The sequence below is a fragment of the Ascaphus truei genome, chromosome 2 (assembly GCF_040206685.1).
Source record: "Ascaphus truei isolate aAscTru1 chromosome 2, aAscTru1.hap1, whole genome shotgun sequence".
Taxonomy (NCBI): Eukaryota; Metazoa; Chordata; class Amphibia; order Anura; family Ascaphidae; genus Ascaphus; species Ascaphus truei.
In genome coordinates, this window is record NC_134484.1 from 417,287,011 (window position 1) to 417,307,555 (window position 20,545).

General features: G+C 39.7%; 1 protein-coding gene across 2 annotated transcripts in view; it reads left to right on the forward strand.

Moving 5' to 3' along the window:
* SPAG6 (sperm associated antigen 6) overlaps window positions 1–20,545 on the forward strand; it is a 108,345-nt gene that overhangs the window by 60,141 nt on the left and 27,659 nt on the right. Inside the window, exons 5-8 of one of the 2 annotated variants that reach the window (XM_075587557.1) lie at window positions 5,398–5,581; window positions 13,910–14,115; window positions 16,075–16,248; window positions 19,175–19,327. In XM_075587557.1, the coding sequence (XP_075443672.1) occupies window positions 5,398–5,581; window positions 13,910–14,115; window positions 16,075–16,248; window positions 19,175–19,327 (717 nt within the window). The remainder of the gene's footprint in view (window positions 1–5,397; window positions 5,582–13,909; window positions 14,116–16,074; window positions 16,249–19,174; window positions 19,328–20,545) is intronic. The other variant, XM_075587558.1, reaches the window with a different exon arrangement.

The window sequence follows — 20,545 nt, forward strand, 5'->3', positions numbered from 1 at the left end:
ATGGATGTTATGCTTTTTGTATTTTATCAGTAGGGTATTTATGATGTCTGTTAACCCCTTTGGTGTCTGAAGATGTTCCTTTGCAATACATTGATTGCCTCGGGCATGAAAAAGGTTAAATAATTTTCTGCCATAGGGTTTTTCTAAGAAATCCTATTACATAACCCTATGGTAGAACCTCCCCTCCCCCCAGGGGTCCCCCTGATGAAGCACGCTGTTGCGAAACGCATAGAGGTCACATGAGGCTGTTCAGCGCGCCCACCCATTGGCTGGTGCCAGATCGCCGAGGAGCTGAAGCGGACAGAAGATCAGCTGTTGATCGGTGCAATCCGGACTGCTACACCAGCATAGATCACAGCAGTCCCGCTTTTCAATATTCCCGGTCCCTAACAGCCACGGCTCAAAATGCGTAGGGTGGTTCCCATTGGTAGCGGAGAGAGGCTGGAAGTTGGAGGAGTGGATCGTGCACCACTGTGCAGGAGAAGGAAGGGAGCGTGCTGTCTCTAGAGCCGTGCTGTGCTGCCATCATCCCTGATCCGCCCCCTAGAAGCGACATGAGGACGTAGTGACGCTGGGATGCACCATCGGAAGATCACTGACTAAATGGGCGAAGTATCCCTGCAGAGGAAGAACGATCTACAAATCCACACAATCTCTAAAGCCACTGCTTTCTAAACTTGGATGTTTGTGAGTGCATTTCTATTATTCTTTGTGTTTAGTAAAAAGAATTTATTGCACCGTGAGTTGTGCACTTTCTTGTATTTTTTTCTTAAGTTAATATTTTAGCAAATATACAGTATGGGGCTATTGATCAAATTCTCTCAGCTGCAAAACTGAAACGAAACTAGTGGCAGCACAGAGTTCGTGGAAAGAATTCCCGTTAAAAGAATATTTTTCTTTAATAGGTTTTGTTTTTTGTTTTTAACAGGTTTTACATTTGGGAGACATTGATAACTAGTCTCCATTCTATTTACTTATTATCTTTCCTGACCGCAAGCTTCATGTGGAGTGTTTTCTGCCTACACCCCAAGCGGGTGCCACTGCATTTTTAAAGCGCTGTGGAGTCCGCATGCCCAGTTCTGGCAACTTTATCCTTTCTTTTTTCTTTTGCAGTTTCCTTAGTTGAATGTAATACCTTTTTATTACCTCAAAGAGTAAAATTGGTGCAATGCTTCCGCAAAAATCTGCACCTGATGTATGAAAGAAAACAAATTCATTTGAAAGTGACGTATAAAAGAAAAATCAATTGAAAGAATAATGATAGTCCTTGTGTTGATATAAGTGATGCATTTATTATATTTGCCCCAGCATTGCATCCCATGAGCAATGCTACGTATATTCCTTTTTATTTTACATTTTCTCTTTTCTATGCTATTTCAGTATAGGTTGTTGGCGACATAAATTTAGAAAGCTGATAAGCATATTAGATGTAAATAAACAAATGATAAAAATACAAGAGAATGTGTTAAATCACTGAGTGTTTTTATTTTACGATGTCGTTTTGTCATTCATCGTGCATGCAGGGTTAACCCTTTCGATGCTGAAACACCTACAATGTATTCCATTATTTATGCGTTGCAAGCACTAATGAGTTAAAGCAACAATGATCTCTTGTCTGGCCAGTTTGTATAGAAGTAGTTCGCTACATGTGTCTCTGATGTCATCAGAAGCGTCACCCTCTGTGACTTTGTGATTATTTGGGCCTGAGCACACATTGCAGGATCCCGAGTGAGCATATGTACTTTCAACCTTGGCTCACCCACCAATACAAGGCTTTCTGAGGAGGCCAGGTCGTTTCACCGCAGCCGGTTCACCGCCAAGACATTTGGCCGCCAAGATAATTTACCGCCACAGGTAATACAACCCCTTATCCTAAAAACCCTAACCGTTCACCCTAAAAGCTTTAAACCCTAATCCTAACCCTAAAAAAACACCTACCTGCTGCGGCCCACTGTCACTCAGCTGCTGCATGGCCGCGTTGAAACAGCCGCTGCTAATTGTCCCTTTCTGTTTCTGAGCACCTCCTGCTGCCAGTAGGGTCAGTGGGAAATGGGATGCTGGCAGCCTATATATACACAGGATAAAAGAGTCAATCTGACAGGCTTCAGCAGCACTACCGGCGTGGCCACGTCTAGAAAGCGGTCAAGTCGCTGGCACTACTGCTTCAACAAATACATCAAAAACTAGTACTGAAATGTTAAATACATGTTCTTAGTTAACATATCAGCATTGAAACAAGATCAGCCTTGTTTTAGTCCCAGCTCCAAGTGTTTTGGATGCTGAGACAAAGAAGCAATTCACATGAAACATGAACTTGTATAATCATTTGGTGAAACGGGAGGGAGGGAGGGGGTGGGAAGAGCAGGAACAAATTACAAGACGTTCTGTGAAGACTGAAGATCATTAGACAATAGTATCCCTAGTAGGGACATGTGTAGATCGATGCTGGGATATTTCCTGTAGTACCATACCAATAAGGTTTCTAGAGCTAGCATATAGATTCTGTAAGTAGTCATGTAGTTGTTTTTAGTCTGATATTAAACAGTGTTCAAAGAAGTCACTGTCTCCTGTGAAATACTAAAATCTTGGCCAGCACGGGGAAGACCATTTCACAGGATATTGAATAGGGGATATAGAATGTAAACCTTGTTTTTATATTGTATAATATTTTTTACTGTACATCATACAGAAAGTGGAAAGCGCCACAGGCAGTAATAATGCAGGATTTAGCAGAGGAAAAGGAGTAGGTGATTATAATATTTTCCATATGCCAAACAGTGCAATAAAAAAGATACCACATTCTTCGTGTCATTTTTGCACTAGCTGTGGACTTGTTTCTGGTTGTGAAATGTATTTGTTTAGGTCGGTAAGGCTCATGTGAAGTTTTGTTGCATGCTTCTGTGTTGCTAGCAGCTGCAAAGTAAAACCTCATACAAAAAAAGACAAAATGTAGAAGTATGTAAAAAGGATAAAACACCTTAACTAAATAAATATGTATGTGTATACAGTATATATATACATATTTATTTAAGTTAAGGTGTTTTATCCTTTTTACATGCTTCTACATTTTGTCTTTTTTTGTATGAGATTTTACTTTATACATTAAATATATAATGTGTTATGGTGGGTGAAAAAGATGGCTCAAAACCCTACACCGTATAGCATAAAAAAATATTACTTGTGAGCACATTCACATGTTTAAGGCCTCGGCCATGCTTACTGCTTGCTGGCGGAGGCGCGCTCCCGCTCAGCACTGAGCCCTACAGCCGCAATTAGAGCGGCTTTAGTAGGGGCTCGCCTACGCTTCCGCAAGCGCGCAGAAGCGTAGGTCTTAGGGAATTTTAAAATTTCCCCGCTTGCCGGCGCGCAGGGCCGGTCACGTGAGCGGTTCGCCCAATGAGGGCGAACCAGCTCCGTGACGCCACTGGCCCGGCCTGCCCCCAGCCCGCCCCCTGACAGCGCGCAGGGAAAGCACCTGCAAGGCCAGGGAAAGCACCCGCTTTCCCTGAGCCTCAGCGCGCCTCAGCACGCCAACGGGGAGCCTGGCCGAGGTCTAAGGCTGCGTCCCCGCTCGCGCTGAGCGGGCAGTGCTTGGCGAGGTGACTTGCATATATATGCAAGTTCCCGCTCACGCGATGCGCGCCCGCGTATGTGCGGGCACACACTCACCGGCGCTCTGCGCTTACATAAACAAATTTTTCATACTTACAAGCGGGCTCAGCTTCCCCTGCATTGTCCCTCCTCCCCCCCCACCCCCGCGAGCGCTTGTGAAAATTTAAAGGACACCCACGCTCGGCGCCAGCAGGGACAAAACCTTAGGCTTATTATATAGTAGGAGTTGGTGCGCGCGCGCGCTCGGTGTTGCGTTTATATATTGCAAGCAGGGGCGTGTGCGGCTAGGGTGTGGCTATAGATGTCAGCGATAGCTGTGCTGTGATTGGCATGGCAGCGTCACGTGGCGTGGCAGCAGCGCGAAAATATAAATTGTCATGTATTTGCTGTGATCTGCCGTGCCACCACTCACTGCCGTGCGCGCGGCTGAAGAACGCCAGGCCTGGACACAGCCAATTCTAATTGTTGAGTGCGCACTATATTACAGCCCTTTGACAGGTCTGCAACCCTGGTTTTCGCCATTATCACCTAGCATACTGTGCTTCCACTGCAGCACTCCACTACGGTGGAGGGTTTTTAATCACCTTTTCACCCACCATAACCTAAATAATGTGTGGTGAAGACTCAAGTCTTAAATTGCAAACCAGTACAACCAACCTCACACTGATGAGACCCACAAGGTCGAAACAGTCTGTCTGTGAGTGGGTTCACTGGCTCTGCATCTCATCCCAGGCTATGTTTTAAAGCTGTGTTTAAAACAGCGAGTGTTGGCTTAAGGGTTTCATATAATAATGGATTTAAGACAAAAGGTGGCACTGTGTGCTCATTTGCATGTCATTTCCCAGAATCCCTTGCTGCAGTGGAAGCACTGTACACTAGTTGATAATGGTTGAAAGGCAGGGTTGCAGACCTGTCTAAGACATGTGAATGGTCCCACAAGTAATATTTTTATTTTATTTATATATATATTATATATATATATATACTAGCTGAGAGACCCGGCGTTGCCCGTGAGTTAAATTTCCCGCTAGGAGGGGGGGGGGACAGTGGACAGGAGGGGGGGGCAGTGGACTGCGCACGCCATTATTTTAATATATATTTATTGTAATATATGTGTTTTTAGTAAGGCATAAAGGTAGAGTGCAGGGCTACAGGGAGTGTTCATCGTGCGTGGTAGTGTTGTCGTGTGTGTGTGTTTGTCGGGCCATGTGCACAGGGGAGTAAGCATGAGTGTTAGCTACAGGGGAGTAAGCAGTGTGTACACAGGGGTGACAGCATGACTGTGAGTTGTGGGATGACTGTGGTCAGTGTGAGTGTGTGGGTTGACAGTGAGTGTGTGGAGTGTGTGTACACAGGGGTGACAGCATGACTGTGAGTTGTGGGATGACAGTGACTATATGTGTGGGATGACAGTGACTGTGTGTGTGTGTTGTAAACTTACCAAGGAGTCCGCAGGGGTTCTGTGGGCGTATGCTGTCAGTGCAAGTGTGTGAGAGTGAAGTAGGTGTGTGTCAGTGATGTCACTGTAACTTTTGGCCAATGAGAGTCATGTGGGAGGTGTGTCACAGTGGGGCGTACCTCTTGGCCAATGAGAGTCGGGGTGGCCACGGACCAATCAGATTCACCGCAGCTAGTACCAACCTTTCGATTTTATATATTAAGATATATATATATATATATATATACACTATAAGTTATCAGAGTAGACAGAGTGGAGTAACACTGGATTTCATGGCCTTTTTTGTTGTTGCCTTTTTAAGATTTTTTCTTTTCTTTTCCCTTTAGCGCTTTTACAAAAAAGCAGCAGCATTTGTACTGAGAGCAGTTGCTAAACATTCTCCTCAGTTAGCTCAGTCAATAGTTGATTGTGGAGCAGTGGATATGCTGGTGATATGCCTAGAAGACTTTGATCCAGGAGTTAAGGAAGCTGCAGCCTGGGCACTTGGCTATATTGCACGACATAATGCAGGTATGTATGTATGTATGTATGTATGTATGTATGTATGTATGTATGTATGTATGTATGTATGTAGTGGGTTACATCATTTCTAACAGACTGTCTTTGCATGCTAGAACTTTCATGACTTGTGTGCTGTTTCTATGGCTACGTAGGTACAGCAGTGATTCTACACAGACACAATTGATGCTGCATACATATTAATGTTTAACCCTAACACTGCTGTAGTCGCCTGCAACACGCTGTTTTGTAAATCCTGTAGGATGTGATTTAGTGGAAAACTCCTGATTCCTATAGGCTATAGGCATTATAAAACAACACAGTAAGTCAGTTACCAGGGGCACGTACAGTATATAGAGCATTGGCTTGCATGATGGTAGTCTTCAAAAGAGAAAGGAACAATAACATTATTATTATTATTATTATTATTATTACTTTCGATTTAGGGTGGGGAAAGTGAATTCTAGGGAGATAACTGGCTAAGGCTAGAATTAAGCCAACAAGCTTCTGCCATCAGTGGCAACTACCCAATCCCACATTTTTCTATAAAAAGAATACATTGAACAGTAACTGAACTGCTAAAGTCTAAGCAAGTTTTAAAGAAATGGCGACAATAGAACATATGGAATAAAATTCATTTACAGACTCATCAAGTTAGTTTGAGGATGACAAATTTTTTGGTTTAATGAATCAAACCTAAAAAATTGCTCCGTTGTAAAAAGTAAATTACAATGGGAAGAATTGCTACATGAAACGAGGGTGTTCCGTTTCATTATAATGCAAACCTACAGTTACTATTTAGAAACCTGTAAATTCATTGGTTTTGTAATCTTGATGGACTGCAGGGGTGGAGGGTTTACATGGCTATGAACTTTACAAGAAACTGAGGGATTATGCTTAATCTCATTTGTGCTGTTGAAGAAAAAAAACTCTGTTGTGGTGTATGGTCAGCTCAAGTTATTTATGGTAGTCTGGAACAGCGATTCTGGAAAACCAGAGTCCAAAGGTCATGGGAGGTGATTATATCCTTCTGTGATCCAACATTCTGAAAATCTCCAGAGGTTCCACACCTGTGTGAACCGACTCCATACTTACTCACCTAGATGGCCAATTGCCAACTCACACAATGGAAACAGAAATACTTTACTGTGGATAACGAGATGGAAAAAAAAAAAGTTATACCACTGCAAGAAAAAAAGGAGGACCCCACCCCCCCTAGCTTATACTAGATACCGAAACTTGTGGTCTGGACTGACTGCAGCTCCCAAAGGCATTTCCTTCTGCTTCGGTCACTACAGATATGGCACAGTAGGCAGGAAAGGAAATACATGGGGCTGTTGTACAGTAAAGAGCTGCGAGAAGGATGAAGACAAGTGCAAAGCAGACGGAGAGAAGGTGCTTATTATTAATAATAACAACGCTCACTTGCATTGTTTACTCAGTGTGTGCTACATGTAAACAAGCAGCCCTAAGTGGCCCTGGTTGACACTTGACTCTTTTGAAATAGGACAACATTGGTTTACAGAATGGTAGATGATTTCATAACTCTTGTATAAATGTTGAGGTTTTCTACTAGCAAATGGAATGAAATAACCCCTTTATGTCAGTGCTGCTCAGAGACTGAGCCTCTGACTGAGCCACTGCTTGAGCCACCAGTGCTGAAGCTGGGCTATCCTTAAAACCGGAACGGTTGGGGGACTTGAGGACTGGGGTTGAGCACCCCTGCCTTATGTGACACAGAGACCAGCAAAATATTGCTTCCCCGGCCTCTCTGTCACTCGCAGGGTTTAGAACAGAAACCCTCACCCCAGGAATGACATGCTGTATTTTCTGGGACGGTACTGCACTATGGAGTCTCTTTGTGAAAGACTGTGGTTACCCTACACATTGAGACCCAGTGATTCCAGAGAAATTGTATTATTTAAAAATGCATTTGCTGGTAGCTGATGAAAAGAAGAACATTTTATAAACAATTCAACATTGCAGTTGACTTCCTTCAACAAATGTTATTATCCCTAAATCAAAGATTTGCCTGCTTTTGTTGCTTTGGAAATTGCACGTAAATCAATTTTCTCTGGGGCCTCATAATGGTGGAGTGTTTGTCATTCAATGGCTTCCTCTACCCTTATTCCCCCTGTCCTTATCAGTAAAGGTAAGGAGGGTAAGAAGGGCTGTTGAGTGAGGTTTTCTGGTGCAACTCTTGTGAAGTCCCACAATTACATCACACAAAAGGAAGAAGCCAGTGGAAATGAAACACCTCCCAATCTCTACTCATCATGTTATAAATAGCTTAAAATAGTTGTCAGATTTTGGTAAAAATGGGTATTAATCACCCGCTGCATTCCCTTAAACATGTTACTGCTATTGGCACCCTTTGGTGCCACAGCTTCTCATCAGCTTCTTAACGGTGAGGTTTCCAATAGTAAAACCCCAGTTTATAAAAAAGAAAAAAAGTTCTTCTCTGTAGATGTTGCCCTCACAGGGTTATAGTCCTGCTCTAGCATGAGCACGCTGGGTGTAGCAGTCGACGAATGATGGCGCTATGCGGTACTAAACCCCACTACTTTTTAATTGACAACCCCAGAGTACTACTTTACAAAAAAAGCAAAGCAAAAACACAGCCCCCCTTTTGAACCACTAGTTGTTAGACGGGTATTGCTGTTCACACAAATAAAGTTTGCAAAGAAGTCTCTAGGTATTGTAAATGGCAAAAAAGCATTGAACAAATTTGAATTTAAGGGGGAAATATAAATGATTACAAATATAAACATGTAGAATTTCTAGTTGGGCAAATATGAATGTTTTACATACACAACGGGAAAACGAGGTCAGTTTTCCAGTAGCACACAAGTTGGCACTATTAAATATATAAATATATAATACTGTGTTGGGTTTTGAGCTTGCCACACACTCTTGCCACACACTCTTCTGCATAACTGATAAAATGACAATCGTCATAATTGATTCTTATATATAGCTAAATAGCCATGTTAGTCCAGTTACAATATTATTAGGTGACACATTTTTTATTTGGACTAAATTAATATTATAGGACAGGTTTTCGAGAGATTTTTTTCCCTCTTCCTCAGGGAAAGCAATGCTGATTTACAAAATATTCCATGAGTTTAAAACTGATGTGAACCCAGATAACAATCTATGGCCGATGATTTAGAGAAGGAATGGCAGTGCGGATTGTAAATGTGTATGTGTATATACTCCCCCTCCACACACACCTTTTGTAAAGCGCTGTATACACTGTGGGCGCTTTATACATTTATATTTACACACATACATAGACACACATACTCTTACATCACTAACATTCAGGGACCATTTAACACCTCAAGCCATAAATCGCATACTGCACAGGGGGGAGGAATAGGCTTCAGTCACAGATACATTCCAAGTGCACTGTTTTAAAGTAAAAACCTCTCTTGCTTTTTGTAACACCGCCGGAAGAAGAGATCAGTGTATCTCGAAAGCTCGCACAAATAAAAGCATTTCGTTAGCCACAGAACGGTATCGTCTATTCGTTTTTTATTTTTTATATATATACATTTTAAGTAATGGTGGGTGAAAAAGGAGTCAGAAAATCTCCACCATTAGCATATAGCCAATAAAGAATATCACTTGTGAGCACATTCACATATCTTAGACAGGTCTGCAACCCTGCCTTTCAACCATTATCACCTAGCATTCAGTGCTTCTACTGCAGCAAAGGATTCTGGCAAATGACATGCAAATGAGCACACAATGTGTCACCCTTTGCCTTAAATCCATTTACATGGAACCCATATAAGCAAATGCTCTGCTGTTCAGACAGCTTTTAAGCACAGCATGGGATTAGATGCAAAACCAGTCAAACCACTCACAGGCATGTTTCAACCTTAATGGGTCTCATCAGTGTGAGGTTGGTTGTACTGGTGTTGCCATTTTCAAGGCTGGGTAGGTTTTCCATAAACATTTTAAGTTACGGTGGGTGAAAAGGGCGACAGAAAACCTCCACCGTTAGCATATAGCCAATAAAGAATATCACTTGTGAGCACATTCACATGTCTCAGACAGGTCTGCAACCCTGCCTTTCAATATACTGTATATAAAAGGCCAGATTAAAGTACACAATTCTAAGTTGTGAGCCTTAACACTTGGTTACTGTGACATGATGTCCCAGTTGGCATCACGGACGATTTGTAGGCTAGGTACAGTACATAAAGTATAAACTATTAAACAAGCGAGATGCAGTAACCACGCTTTTGAAAGCTGTTAATCACCTCTTGTGGTTCGGTCTTTGCTTCTGTGGTTTGACCATGTTCATGGCTACCTACCATTTATTTTGTATATAATAATTAACTGTACAGCAATTAACATCTATGCATCATTGATACGGTTATAACAACCTTGTTGCAAATCTGCCAACACTTATTATGGTCTTCAAATTGTATTTTATGTTTCACATATTCTTCATTATTTGTGTGGTGAGATAGTGTTAGAGCGTTTACGTGTTAGCCATTTATTCTGACGTTCTTGACACTGTAGTTAAATCCCAACTCCTATAGCCAGCCTGATAATTAATCTTAGGCAAGAGGGGGTTCATTTACAGAGGGGTGGTACCTTTAACCACATATGTCCAAATGCTTTACTGGCCATATACTGCTCTATAGGTACTTATAGATACATTTATAGGTACATACATTTATTACTCAGCGTGTACACTTACGTGGTTTAGACGGGGGTATTTGTTTCTGTACCTAGCTCCAGACAGGCGTGGATGCCAAGTGACCCATTGTTAATTTTTATGTATAAGTTTATATATTTGTTAGAATATTGGATGCTCAGTTTTTTTTAAAACTATTTTGCTAATTAAAGATTATTTTTAATTATACTAATATTACCGTACTGTGGTGCGTCTATAAAGGAATCCTTTTTCTCCAAGTACCCCTGTGTACTTAGTTTGCTTTCAGCATTTTCCAGGCAGCACACAGTTAGACACAGTTTGAGCGAGGTCCCCTCCTTCTCTATATATTTATTCTGAAGGTTACAACTATTGATAAATGCTTTTTTTTTTTGCAATACATTAACATTGCTGCAGCTCTTCCTTAGGTGGGAACCATGAAAGTGTGTGTATATATATATATTACTCACAAGGTGTCTTTAAATGTATATTTATTGTTATTGTGCAAGCCTATCATATTCATTTAAGCAAACACATTAATTGCTGTTCAATGCCTTCTTCCCCTCCCTTGAGACACTGACCATGTTTTTTCCCTCTCTTTTTGATAGCGTTAAACTGGACCTTCTTTTGTTTAGGATAATATCCTAAAGAAAGAAAAAGGCAGTGTCCATATAATACAGGCACAATGTTACATGTTACCAATGACGTGATTAACAGTTTTTCGTACCCCCTTTACGCCCTCCGTCCTTTTTATTTCTGTATTCCTTCCCTACATATACCTCTTAACCTTTTTTTTAAATAAATACTAAATAAACAGTTTAAGAAAATAATTGCTGCAGCCAATTGACAGAAACCCTATTATTGAAACTCTCTGCGGTTCCCTTTAAATGACCTCACTTTTGGGTCAATTAGAGCCGATTTTCACCGACGCCCTGCAGCCATTTGTAAATAAACCTTGTGCTCTGGGAGAAAATAGCACGTGGTGCTTTGTAGCCGATATGTACATTTTCAGGGTGCCGTCCCTATGTGCTTTCCGTGATTATTAGGTTTCTCTTTAAACTTGTACTTTAAAATGCTTGCAGAGAAATATGTTGAAATCCAGCCTTGTGTTCACATCGGTATGTCTCTAAAGCACGGGTGGCCGACCTTTTTTTCAGGCATGCTAATAAAGGGACAGAAATATTGTGGTGGGCCATGTCTTGCGGCCCCCTACATCTGGTTTAAATGAATAGCTTAACCTAAATTAGATAGTGCCAAAAGTAAACCAGGATAATAAAAATATGAAAATATGACCATATATTTTATTGAGGAGAACTTGAAAGCCTAATAGAAAAATAAAAAAATGTAGGTAAAATGTCTCAATGTGATCTCTGAACGTGCATTTCAGGTAACATGAGCGTCTGTCAGCACAGATCTGTACTTATTTTTTAACAACGTTCATTGTCAAAAACGTCTGCTCACAAAACCAAATATAGGGAATAACTTTAAACGTAATTTAATTATTTAAATTGATTCGATTTATAAAAGTTATTAAAATTGTGTTCGTTTTCAAAATGTATGTTAATATTCATAAATTTCCCCTTCCATGTTTTTTAATTTGAAGGATTTCGTATTGTTCCTTTCCTTAAACGATTTTTCGGTCGGTTCTTTTCTGCTCCATCACGCGGGGGCCATACCAAAATGCCAGCCCAGGCCACAGGCTGGCGGCCCCTCCTCCAATGTATACATATACTGCACAGTAGCTAAAGCTGAAATGTATGTTGAACTTGTGTTTTAACAGCCCAGAAAGCTAAATGATCATGACTGAGTACAATAGCAGGTGGGACATTTTATCTGCTTTTGTTCAACTCCATTTATTTTTTATTTTTTCGTCAAAAGGCTGTTATTTAAGACACACAAGTTCTGTTCTCCGAATGCAAGAAATTGTATTTCTAATCCAATGAAATCATCATTTAGCATATTTTTTTTTTAACTGTATGTACTAAAGTTTCTGGAGGTTTGGTAATTCTTTTAAAAAGAATAGAAAATGAAGCGGAATAGTTTGGTATTTATACAATGACCATGCTGACGGTCAGTATGGGCAGGTTCTAAAGTCAAATCTTTTTCTCTTTTCCTTTATAGAGGTGAAGAGCCAGCCTTTAGTATTTTATGTAAGCATACTTCTCATGATAATGTGAGGACAAGCCAATTTAGTGTTTAGAAGAACAAATGTAACTTGTTTTCATTTGTTGCTGGTCCATTCTTTTTCACGTACTGTAGATGGTGATTTTCTGAGAGTATTGTTTTCATCCTTAGGTAGAGGGATACAGTTGGAAAAACGACTCCCATTTCATCTTCAAGATTAGACCTTTTGCAAAGCAAATATCATTTCACACATTGATTACATTTAAAAAATAAATGTATCGGCAACCATTCCAAAATATTTCTAATAAATGTGATCAAAGTAATACATATTTCTATGTTCTGTTTTACAACGCACAAGATTGATCAATTTCTTTCACAATACTCACATTATACATATAACCAAAGTAGCTACTTATTCACATTTCTCGCTGTTTAATGTTATTATTTATCATTCAAATAATGAAAAATAACACAAGCCATGCCAAAACGAAACATGAAGCACAGGATATAATTTTAAAGAAGCTGATATTGTAATGTAGGAAACATTGATCATGTATTAAATGTAATAGATTGCTTTGTAATACTTTTTAAATAGTGGCTTTGAATATATTTATTTTTATAATTAAATACATTTCAAAAACACATTTAATATTTTCTTCAAAATATACATGGTGTCACAAATTGTCTGGAAAAATTCTGATACAATTTTCCTTATATTCCCATATAAAATGTGACAATGGCCCTGTCAAATATGTATAAAAAAAAACCATATTCTCAGAAATACATGAAATTATTATTTTTTCTATTTATAAGAAAATGCTTTTCAGATTTGGACAAAATGAAAAATAGAATAGACCTAATTTCTTGCAAAGTAATTTCTTCTTATACCAGAACATATGATGTTTCACAGGTTGACCAAACTTAGGTGAAGGGGTACGCTTAAAACACAAACTGATTACTACACAAATATCCATGTATGACAATGTAATTTAATGGTGTAAGTGACTATTTTGTTTAACTTTTCATTACTGGGAAGTTTTTTCCAATGGAGTAGGTTAATCAGTTAATTTTCAGTGTGCATGTAATGTTTTACCCATACAATTTAAAACAGAAACATGAAATGGACAAAACCCTTTGTAATTGGCGTGCTTGGTAAAATGTTGGTGCTTTGATTTTTCTCTATTGTTAACCATGCAGAAAATGCAGCCTATTGATAAGTACAGAATAGTCAGGGCTTAAACAGCTGACATCTGTCTACTCTTTTTTTCTTTTTTTTCCCCAAGTAGAATAACAAACCATTTCAGCCTAATCTACCTCAAATGTGTGCATGTAAATGGGATCCAACTATTGACCAGTGTTCCTTTCAGCCAAGGATTGGTCCAAATGGGTTTCAGGAAACTGGGAGGGCTGATTTGAAATGCAGATATCCAGACAGCAAAGTCCACCCTCCCCTCTTTCCTTTGCTGTGTCTGTCATGGTGAAAAATGGCTTGCACAAGGGTCAGTCACCCGTACTTACTTAATTACCTCTTCTTGGACCTCCAGAACTGTCACAAGCTGTGGTGGATTCAGGAGCTGTCCCCCTGCTAGTCCTCTGTATCCAGGAGCCAGAAATCGCTTTGAAAAGGATTGCAGCTTCAGCCCTGAGCGATATTTCAAAGCATTCTCCTGAGCTAGCACAGACGGTAGTGGACGCTGGGGCGATTGCCCACTTAGCTCAGATGATCCTCAATCCAGATGCTAAACTCAAGGTACTTGTTTCGATCTCTCTTTGCATTTAAAACGTATGACAAATACAAAATACACACGCCTACCAATATCGACTAGCTCAGAAGCAAATATATGCGCGCGTGTATATGTGGAACATTGAGGCGCACTGAAAACATGTATATTTCTAAGTGAGAAATTGCCATTTTTTTTACAAATAATTCCTGGAAATAATCTAGCATAAAAAGCATATTTAGACATTGTGAAACGTGCAATTGTGAAATGCAATTCATTCATTTAATTCAGCGCCTAACTTCGTAACGCACCCTGATTTGTAAAATAGATGTCCATCAATAAAGTATGTATTATTATACAGTAATGCTCAAACGCTTCAGCAGTTATTTTAGTATAAATTGTGTTCTTGTAGTAATTTGTAGACGTGTATGCTTTAGTTCTTGTTCAAATGGGAATAATACATTACAGAAATAACGATTGACGTATCTGAACGTGTGCACGGCTGGATTACAGGGGTCTTCTCATCAGAGCGCTCTCTTTTTTGCACTTCATTCAGTGTGAAATTCAACCGTAAACGAGAATAACAACTTTCACACAATTCCTATTTTACATGCATATGAGTCAAATGGCAATGGCATTTCTATTATTAATTGCCCCTTTATTGTTGCTATAGACAAATGGCAGATATGTGTTTATGCTTGTTTAGCCTGTATACAGCCCAGTAACTAAACTGCACACTATTTCATTTGCACGCTTACAAGGTCAGTACACTGGGGGGTTTTTTTTGTTGCAGTTTCGATAACTGGGACAGTTTGTGTAACACAGCAGGCCCTTCTCATATATTTTGGTTTGGAAATAGCTATTTATGTTCGTAAGTAGTGCCTGCAGTGACTGCAAAACTCAGACACATTACACGAAGAGCACAGATGTCTGAATAAAGGCATAGACTCCATTTACTCTTATAGTGTGTTCGTTTTTGTAGCGATTGCTAGTCATTAGTAGCAGGCATGATTTTGTTTTTATTATGCTATCAGGTCTGCCTTTATTTTTGTGTTGTCTTTATTATACTCTCATTGAAATGAATGAGCTTTTCTGTTTTGTGGTGTCTGTTTTGTTTCTTAACAGTGGTTTGTGGCTGCTCTGCAAAGTCCAGCTAATAGCCACAAAAGACACTTTGAGTTGCCAGTGCCATGGTTCCCATTTTATACATGTGCTCAAATAACTTCCTGTGTGATATTTGTTACCAGAAGTGGATTATTTCTCTGCGTTATTTACACGCTGTGTGCATCTGGCTAGCCTTATTTTGTTGTAAACTAATTTGAGTAAGTTATGCACATAAATTGTGTGATCTGGGGAGACTGCTTTGTGTAGCTTTTTGTAATTCACCCTATTCTGCTTATATTCACTAATACAATATGTATTAAAGTTGAATTGCAAAGCATAGCTTTCACATTGATTTACTTTGTCTTTGACCAGTTTTGCTTGCATGATTTTTCTTGATTTCATCCTGGATAAATAGAGGTGAGTACATTGAAATGCAGTGCTGAGCCACTGATAACCTTAATTAGATATATGGGACCAGTAGACCCACTTTAGCCATAAATGAGACCTGCATGCTAAATGTGTTTAGGTAAATTTGTTTTTAAATTAAACACCCCCTTTGATGTATTTATTTACAATTTTTTTTTAAAAGGCAGTAATAGATTGGGAGTTACCTCTCGTCTTCAAGTATGTCCTGGGCACAGAGTTATGATGGCAATACATGGTTACATTAGATGAACAGAGGTTATACATTTATACACAGTTAAAGATAAGTAACAGTTACAGACCAGATTAAAATGTGAGACCGCTTTTATTTTGAAAGAACTTAGACTGGTGGCAGCTGTGAGAGTTCCGAATCCTCTGTGCAAGCATCACTCCAAAGTTATGCACATGCAATCCTCTAGATTGTGGACCGGCGTATACTAACATCCGCGTTTGTTTAACAGCGCCAGGTGCTTTCCGCACTAAGCCAGATGGCAAAGCATTCCGTGGATTTGGCAGAAATGGTGGTAGAAGCTGAAATTTTCCCCGTTGTCCTGACATGTCTGAAGGATGCTGATGAATATGTGAAGAAAAATTCAGCAACTTTAATACGCGAAATTGCGAGGCACACACCCGAGGTAACCTCTCAAAGTGTCAACATGCAGCCATAACATTCCTCGTTTCATTCAGTATTGAATACAGCAGCAAGCTACTAATTAAATTGGTACTTTAATCCTTTCTATGGTGAGAGTCACTATCAAATGGATTGGCATGTGGGATATTTAAATCCTGTCTCTGTCGCATGTGATGTGACTCAACGTGGCTTGGGCAGTGGAAGCGACTTGGTAGCCCTGTAGGATTGCTGCTGTGCTGGTGACAGAGTTGCAATCTCTGGGGAATGCAAGCACTAATGACGAACATTAACAATAGTATATATATAAAAAAAAAAAGATCTTTTGGGTACAAATGATGAGTTTTTCTATATATATATATTTCTATATATATTTTTCTATATTAAAAATCGAAGTGTTCAATGCAGTAGTTTTCCTTGTCCACAAAGTTGTCTGTAACGTCATGAAATCTGACCATTTGTAAACATTAGTTATCCAAGCGTGGTATCATTTCTACCCAACATTATGTATGTATATCTTTATGTAGCACCCACAAAGTACAAAAGAAAAAGTACAGTACAGGGAATTATAATACAATAAGTACAACAAGCAAAATCAGACAATAGGAAAGGAAATCCCTGCCGAGCTTACAATCTACGTGGTATGTTGGGACACTTACAGAGCCAGCAACTGAGGGAATAAATGCAGTAGATGGCACCGCTTGGCTATATCAACTGCATTTGCCCAATTAATGGGAGAAGTGTAAACAAAAGTGTGATGAAGTGGAGGTTTGAAAAGTGTCAGAACAATTTAAACACAATTTTCAACACCCGTTCTGTCCTTTCTTTACTACACCTTTTACAAAACAATGTTGTCATAAAGCATCCGTTCATGTGAAAGAAAATAAAAGGAAAAAATAGGTCGTATGATGGCATTTATTGAAGTGTTTGTTGGTCCAATAAAGGGTATCGTACTACCATTTTTTTTTGTCCAGTGAAACAAGGGAACAACACTACCATTGTTATTTTTTGTTGTTAGAAAACGTTTTTTGTTAGCATATTGCCTGTTCATTTCAGGTCCTGCAAGGCTGCATTCTATCCCACTGACCGCTAAGTACTCGCAAAGTGCGAGATTCATGTTATTTAAAAAACGTTGATATTGTTAGGGTTACTGTTTTTATTCTTTTAATTGCTAATCACTGGCATTTGACATCTGAAGAATCATCTTTGATGACTCAATCATTCATCCACTACTTTGGTGTTGGTTCAAGATATCCAAGTCTGCTAATATTACAATCACCTCCAAGTGCAATATTACTGCTGTTACCTTACATCACATCAGCATGCATATGCAAAACCCATCAGTCATTATTGCTGAGTCTGCATGGTTACTCCTGGTAATCAGATGCAGTGTGCATTGTTCGTGGCTATCCCTGGTAGCTGACAAAAAAACTATTCGTATAGAATTTAACAATCTAATTGGATTCCCTAAACAAATGTAACTATGCCTAAAGCAGATATTTTGTTTCTTTAATTAAGCACAAGTTCTTAAACTCCTTTTTGGGGGGAGTATTTGTCCAAAATAGTGTTTCTGCTACTCTTCTTGCCACCCTGTCCTTACCAACGGGCCAATAAAGGTAAGTGGAGGTAGAGACAAAAAGTGAAAGTATGGCGCACAGCCAAGAAAGTGGGTCAAAAACAGAAATCATTTTTTTTATTATGTCTATATTAAAAAACGGAGGTATAGCAACCCTCCTACGCGTTTCATGCGCGATTGCACTTTATCAAGGAGTCTCAAATGTGAGTATATTCATGTATATGCAGTATGGAGTGCATCTCATATTGTAATAGTAGTCCAGAGACTATCCCAACGAGGTATTGAGGGGTGGGTTTATGCCCACTAGCTCATACCTTCAGGGTTACTGTGTCTCTTTATGGACCTTACATATCCTTAGAGATCTTACACTTATTGATTCTGTCAACATATACCACTAGCCTCTTGCCTCATGTCTCTGTTTATGCGTGATATATTGAGTGTATTTACACGTTGATCCAGCACTTGAGCGGCTATCCCACAACAGACCTTTTTTGTAAGTGGATGGAGAGCTGCCTGGGCAATCTTGTGTTGAGAAGACTGGGACATCAGACAAAAGGGAACAGCCAGAGAACATCATACTCCTCCCAAAGCTCGGCTCACCATGCAAAGTGATAACAACAAATACAAATACTAACAGGTGTTGCATTTTGATTTTTAAAAAAGCATCAACCACGCTTCATGCTGGTTTAAATCACTTAAATATATCACTGACATTATTATACTTTGGAGGGACTGCAAATGCTTTTAATTATTCTCTGACATTTTCCATCAATCTCAGAAACTTCAAACTCACTGCATTTTCGCTGTCAACATATTTGTATTATTATTTACTCTTCCGTGTAAAGCAATGTCTGTTTCACTTATGTAGCATCCCAGCCCTTTTTTCCCATTAAAAATATATATTTTAGTAAGCTTACATGAAACAGTGGCTTTTCCAAAGCTGATCCGTGGTCCCCTAACCCCGTGGGATCCCCATGCGATGTTGACACCAAAAAAAACCTACAAATTTGTCTGTGGGGTCATAAAAGGAAATACCTAACGTCGCCTCCCGGCTGACCTTGCCCAGCTGATTTTGTGCCCAGTACACACAGCAGCTCGATGACGGTACCAGGAGGACGCCAGGAGGTTAGGGGGCCCACTCCGTAAGTTTCAAAGTAGAAACAACCGTGAACTGGCGGGGACTGTTGCTTTCACATTATGTTTGTTGAGATTCAAGACCTCAAGATTCAAGACCTTGACATTGTTAACATAAATAGAAAAAGACTTGACTACACGTAGATATATTGTAACTATAGGGTGCCTATGTTGATGATATTCATAGAATGCATTGCATCTGCCCTTCTGTTTTGCTCTCCAGCTATCTCAGCTCATAGTGAATGCAGGGGGAGTTGCTGCTGTCATTGACTGTATTGGAAACTGCAATGGGAATGTCCGTCTTCCCGGTATCATGATGCTGGGTTATGTGGCTGCTCATTCTGAGAACCTGGCAATGGCTGTCATCATCTCTAAGGTTAGTTCTTCTTTCTTTCTTTTTTTTTAACTCTAAATGTATATTGTAACGGTAGGTAAAATGTTGTCAGTATCATATATTACATATAAAAGTACTCTTATCTGGAAATACTTTTTGATCTATAACCAGATTTGAAACAAAGAAAAAGCAGGGGGCAGAGTGTACAGAACATAACCAGGAAGGGGCAACAATAATAAAAATTCAAAGTATAAAAAACAAAACGTGACGTAAGCTCCACACTATATTCACAACCTGGTGTTTGTTTCTACATTTTAATTAACCTGGGTAAGTTCTTTTTTTCATTAGTGTCATTAACAGTTCGTTTGACAGTGACGGGAAAAGCAGAAATTAATGACAAAATAACGGTTCAATATGCAGAGGACCCCTTCAGCACTAAAGCAATGAAGCGTTCAGTCACACGATGGAAAGGCAGAACGTGTCCATGTATCGGTCAGACTCTCTCATACAGTAACTTGTCACATGTCACACATAGTTACTCATTCGCTTTCTATGCACCAGATTCCATATGTATAAAGCTGTTCTTTAAATATAAATAGATGCTGAAATTGCATTGCACCTCATCCCTAAGTGGGAGATTTGTAAATAGTAACCTCGTTTGTGGGTATTAGTGGTTAGCAACTTAAAGCAACAATCCCACAGAAGCCTATATCATTTGAACTCATATAATGTTGGTATATTGGCCCCTGAAAATATCCTGCTCTTTATCTTTTAAATGTTTTTCTAGTGTTAAAAAAAAACATAATTGTCTTAAAATCTAGCTTCTGAGGTTACAATGGTAAGCTTTAGATGGCAATGGGCTCTGGGAAGAGCTTCATTTGAACCTCCTCGGAACTCTTCATATTTCAAACGCTTATATCTCCTGAACAAAGGGGGTGAGGGGAGAAACACCTTGGAGAGGACATGACGGGATCTCTTAAAGTACGTAAAACAATAAGATGCTAAATTTAAAAAAAGGCAATCAGCGTAGTCTGCTGCGTTAACGCTTTCAGTGCCAGAGGGTCTTGACACGTCTGCATCACGTGACCGCTTCTCGGAGCAATCACATGATCAGTTTTCTGTTCTGGACGTTTGGCTGGATGTGACAGTGGGGGGCAGTCCCCCCATCCTTCAATGTGGTTCGCGATTTGCATACGGCCCCTAAAATACAAACAAAAATCAATGATGTGATGGTGTACGTCATGAGGGTTGCCCGGAGTG